This window comes from Anopheles marshallii, chromosome 2, assembly GCF_943734725.1.
Source record: "Anopheles marshallii chromosome 2, idAnoMarsDA_429_01, whole genome shotgun sequence".
NCBI lineage: Eukaryota > Metazoa > Arthropoda > Insecta > Diptera > Culicidae > Anopheles > Anopheles marshallii.
The window spans coordinates 16,785,078-16,788,911 of record NC_071326.1 but is presented as its reverse complement, the minus strand read 5'-3'; the positions used below and the strand labels follow the sequence as shown (position 1 = coordinate 16,788,911).

At 52.2% G+C, this 3,834-nt stretch overlaps 1 protein-coding gene across 1 annotated transcript; it reads right to left on the bottom strand.

Moving 5' to 3' along the window:
• Positions 1–1,287: 1,287 nt before the first annotated feature.
• LOC128709470 (5-hydroxytryptamine receptor 1-like) lies at positions 1,288–2,712 on the bottom strand. Its single transcript, XM_053804469.1, has one exon. It carries the CDS (start codon positions 2,710–2,712, stop codon positions 1,288–1,290), a length of 1,425 nt encoding a protein of 474 aa, XP_053660444.1.
• Between the last annotated feature and the right edge of the window lie 1,122 nt (positions 2,713–3,834).

The following is a 3,834-nucleotide window of genomic DNA, read 5'->3' as shown; positions in this document are numbered from 1 at the left end:
GTACTGGCGATTTTGCTAACCATCCCCGGCCGTGCACGTGTCGGCATTTGCTTGCTCTCAACATAGAACATCGAAACTAGTCTAACATGCATAGAGCACAGCACAATTCGACCCCCGGGGGGTTCGAACCGCTGTGCAAAAGTACACGCATCAGGTTCATAGGAACACATACATACACACCGATACGTACACATCGATCGAACCGAATCCTAGCGATCTCGAATTCTCGAAAAAAAAAAAACACATCGATACGAATAGTTTGCTTTTGTTTTTGCCTCCAGGAATAGTTTGGCAGTTGTTGCTCTGTTTTGTTTGTTTGTTTGTTTGTTTGTTTTCCTACCGCCCACTAGCTTTGTTCTACCCTAATGGGCTGGAAGTTGTGCGTGTGTCTTTGTCGGAGCACGTGTTTGTTTATTGTTTTCTTTTCTTACGCTTTCGTCTGTATTCTTGTTGTTCAATACTTCCTCTTGTTCTTTTGTTGTGCTAGCTTCTTACCACGCACTTACCACGACACCACGCATAAAGGAACACATGTACCAACCATTCTAATCTTTTTTTCTTAATATATCACAAAACATATACATCCGTGTTCTTGCTAAATGTTATGGGCGTTGCATTGCTCTAGTAATCATCGCGTGCCTCGTACTCCATACGTACACAGTACACATTCACACACACACACACATACTTATACGCACACACACGCACACAAACGGATAGACAATCTCTTTCCAATCTAACAGTGATAAATCTTTGCCTTCCCGCACGCCATAGCATGTAATGTTAGTTATTTATTTACCTCACAGGGATTTTTTGGTTGTCTCTTCAAGGACTCCTGGGAAAAGGCATTGGTTAAGGGATAAACGAGCGAGGTGAATCGGGCGAGTGTTTGTCGTGTGTGTGTGTGTGTTCGGCTTACTAATGCTTTCGAACGATGGTGACCAGCTAAAGTACGACGAATGAGAAAAGGATGTGCGGATGAGCTAGTTCCTAGTGTTTTTAGCGCTTATGTACAAAAAGGAAGACTAAATTAAACTAAATACCGTTCAACCCTCTAGGTGGGGTGGGTCATCTTTTCGTGATTGTTGCCTGCATTAATGTGTTTTTTGGTTTTTTGTTCGTTTTTTTGTTTGTTTGTTTGTTTTGTGTACGTTTGTGTTTTTTTTTCCAATTGCACTTCGATCGGATCGGCAAACGATGGGGCGGTACGAATAGGGGTCCACCGTGCCACACCATTCGCCAAATCAATCGTGCAATCCGCACGGGGGCGTACTGCCACCAAGGCCTTCACAGAAAGCTCTCACGTGCCCCTCCGTCGTTCGTGATGACCAACCGCTGCGAGCCGGGATCACCGTACTGGCTGTGGTAGAAGTCCTCTCGCATCATGTTGTTCAGGCTCGAGCAGCGGAAGTACAGGATCTCCTGGAACGGTTTCCGGAAGTCGCGGTTCAGCGTCGCGTAGATGATGGGATTCAGCAGCGAGTTGGCGTATCCGAGCCACAGAAAGAACGACGATAGCGTCCGATGATCGTCCTTCATGAATGGGCGCACTAGCGCCAGTATGAAGAACGGCAACCAGCAGATCGTGAACGCGGACATGATGATGCCGAGCGTGGTCGATGCCTTCCGCTCCTTGGCCAGCTGAAACCGTAGCCGCTTGTTTTGGGGCGAGCTGGTCGTCACCTTAACCGCGGCACCCTTCTCACCCGCCAGCCCCGGTGGTTTCTTCTCCTGCGTTACGGCCTGGGTCGCACCGTTGATCGCACTTTCCAGCCGCTTCTGGGCACGCTTTTCCTCCATTACGATGCGCCGTGCGGCGCGGAATATTTGAAAGTACACGAACAACATCACGGCGAGCGGGATGTAGAATGAACCGAGGGTCGCGTAGATCTGGTAGAAGAAGTTCTGACACACGGAACAGGCCGGCTGTCCGTTGATCTCGTGCTCGTTGCCGAGGATCAGCAGTGGCGGCAGTGAGATGCAGGCCGCCGCTAACCACACCAGCACAATGCAGGCAATCATCCGTCGCGGTGTTCGCTTGACACCATACTCGAGCGGTTTCGTGATCGCCCAGTACCGGTCCACCGAGATGGCGCACAGGTTCAGGATGGATGCTGTGCAGGATAGAACGTCAAACGCTACCCATATGTCGCAGAACACCTCGCCGAAGCGCCACTCCTCCAGCACCTCGTACAGCAGTGCCATCGGCATGACGAGCAGGGCCACGCACAGGTCCGATATGGCAAGGGACACTAGCAGATAATTGCAGGGCCGCCTTAGTTTGCGCACCAGACATACGGCCACGCACACCAGCACATTGCCGATCACCGTGCCGACGATCACGGCCAGCAGGATGATGCTGATCACGATCGTGGAAATGGTCACGTGCGGCGAACCGGTCGGTGCCGGTGTCGACGACGCGTCGATGACCGGGGTGAGGGAGAACAGCGACGCGGTACTATTCGCATCCAGGTACGGTAGAGAGCTCAGGTTCGAGCCGTAGGCGAGGTACGGCGGGGCGGCAGTTTCAGTCGTGATGGCCCAGGTGGTGGTGGCGGTGGGGGTTGCGGCGTAGCCCGGGCTCGGGCTGGCTAGCAGCAGGTTGGCGACGGTCGTGGCCACGGTTAGGGCCACCGGGACGCCGTCGGTCCGGCCGGTCCCGTCGATATCCGTGCGATGCTTGCTGGTCGTTGCGATGGTGGCCGAATCCATACATGCAGCTGGACGGTGGCTGGACGCCCTTGGCAGGAACTGGGGGCTGCTCCGAGGATCAGACCCCCATTCCCCGCGTACGGTAGGGCGATAGTAGGAATTGCCGACCACTGAACGGTAATGAAACTATCGTTAGGCCCTTACACTCTTCAACAAAGTTCGCTCGATGCCACTGGTATGGCGTTAAATTGTCTCGTTGCTTCGGTCGCCTTGCAGATGATTACTATTTGTAAGCCGAAATTGGTTCACATCGATCCACCCACACTGGTGCTGATCAAGTTGAATTGTTGATTTCCCCTTCGGAGCACCACCCGGCGCACTCCAATGGATGCTGTCCCGTACTTTCTAGCACATCCGCCCAAGCGAGGAACAAGTTGCCTCAGCCTCAAACATCACGCGTGTTCACTCTTCGGTCGAGTATCTTGTACGATGTATTTATTGAATTATTCCCGCAGTGATTTACCGTACACCCGACTCAGACTCAGCCGCTTGGAAGTGGCTCTACTCCGGGACGTCTGACAGATTTTTTTTGTTCTTCTACCAGTCTCCGAGAGAGTGTGTGTGTGAGTGTGCTTGACGCAACACGACCAGATCGAAGCATAGGGCACATACGCCAGCACCACAAACTGTTGCCAGGCCGTGTTTGCTGTGGGATGGAAAATGAAAGGAAAGCGTGTGATTGGTCGAGGTCAGGAAGCACTGGAACAGAGATAAGTAGAAGCTTTTATACTGATGCCATCACGGTATTGCCCTCCGGTACAATAGCGAACAAGCATCTAGGGGGTGATGTGGCTTGCAGAAATAAACTGCGCACATTCACGTACCCCGTTTGACCGTTCTTCCTTCGCTCGTAGACTCACCTTCCACTGCTGCTGATGGACCGTGCGGGTGTGCGAGAGACAGATGATAAAAAAGGAAACCAGCGGCTTGATTGAATTACTGTATCATCGTTATCCCTCCCGTGGCACACCCTAATAATGTCACTCCCGCAAGAACGCTACTCCCGGCAGCCTTGCTTCTCAGTGTCAAGAAGCGCGTACGGTGGGGAGAATCTAAAAATGATTGCCACCGAAGCTGCGGCAGCTGACGACAGTACCAGTGTCACCTGCTGATGTTGCACCG

Excerpts from the sequence above, each read along its gene's own strand:
- LOC128709470 (XM_053804469.1), bottom strand. The coding sequence starts at position 2,712 with ATGGATTCGGCCACCATCGCAACGACCAGCAAGCATCGCACGGATATC.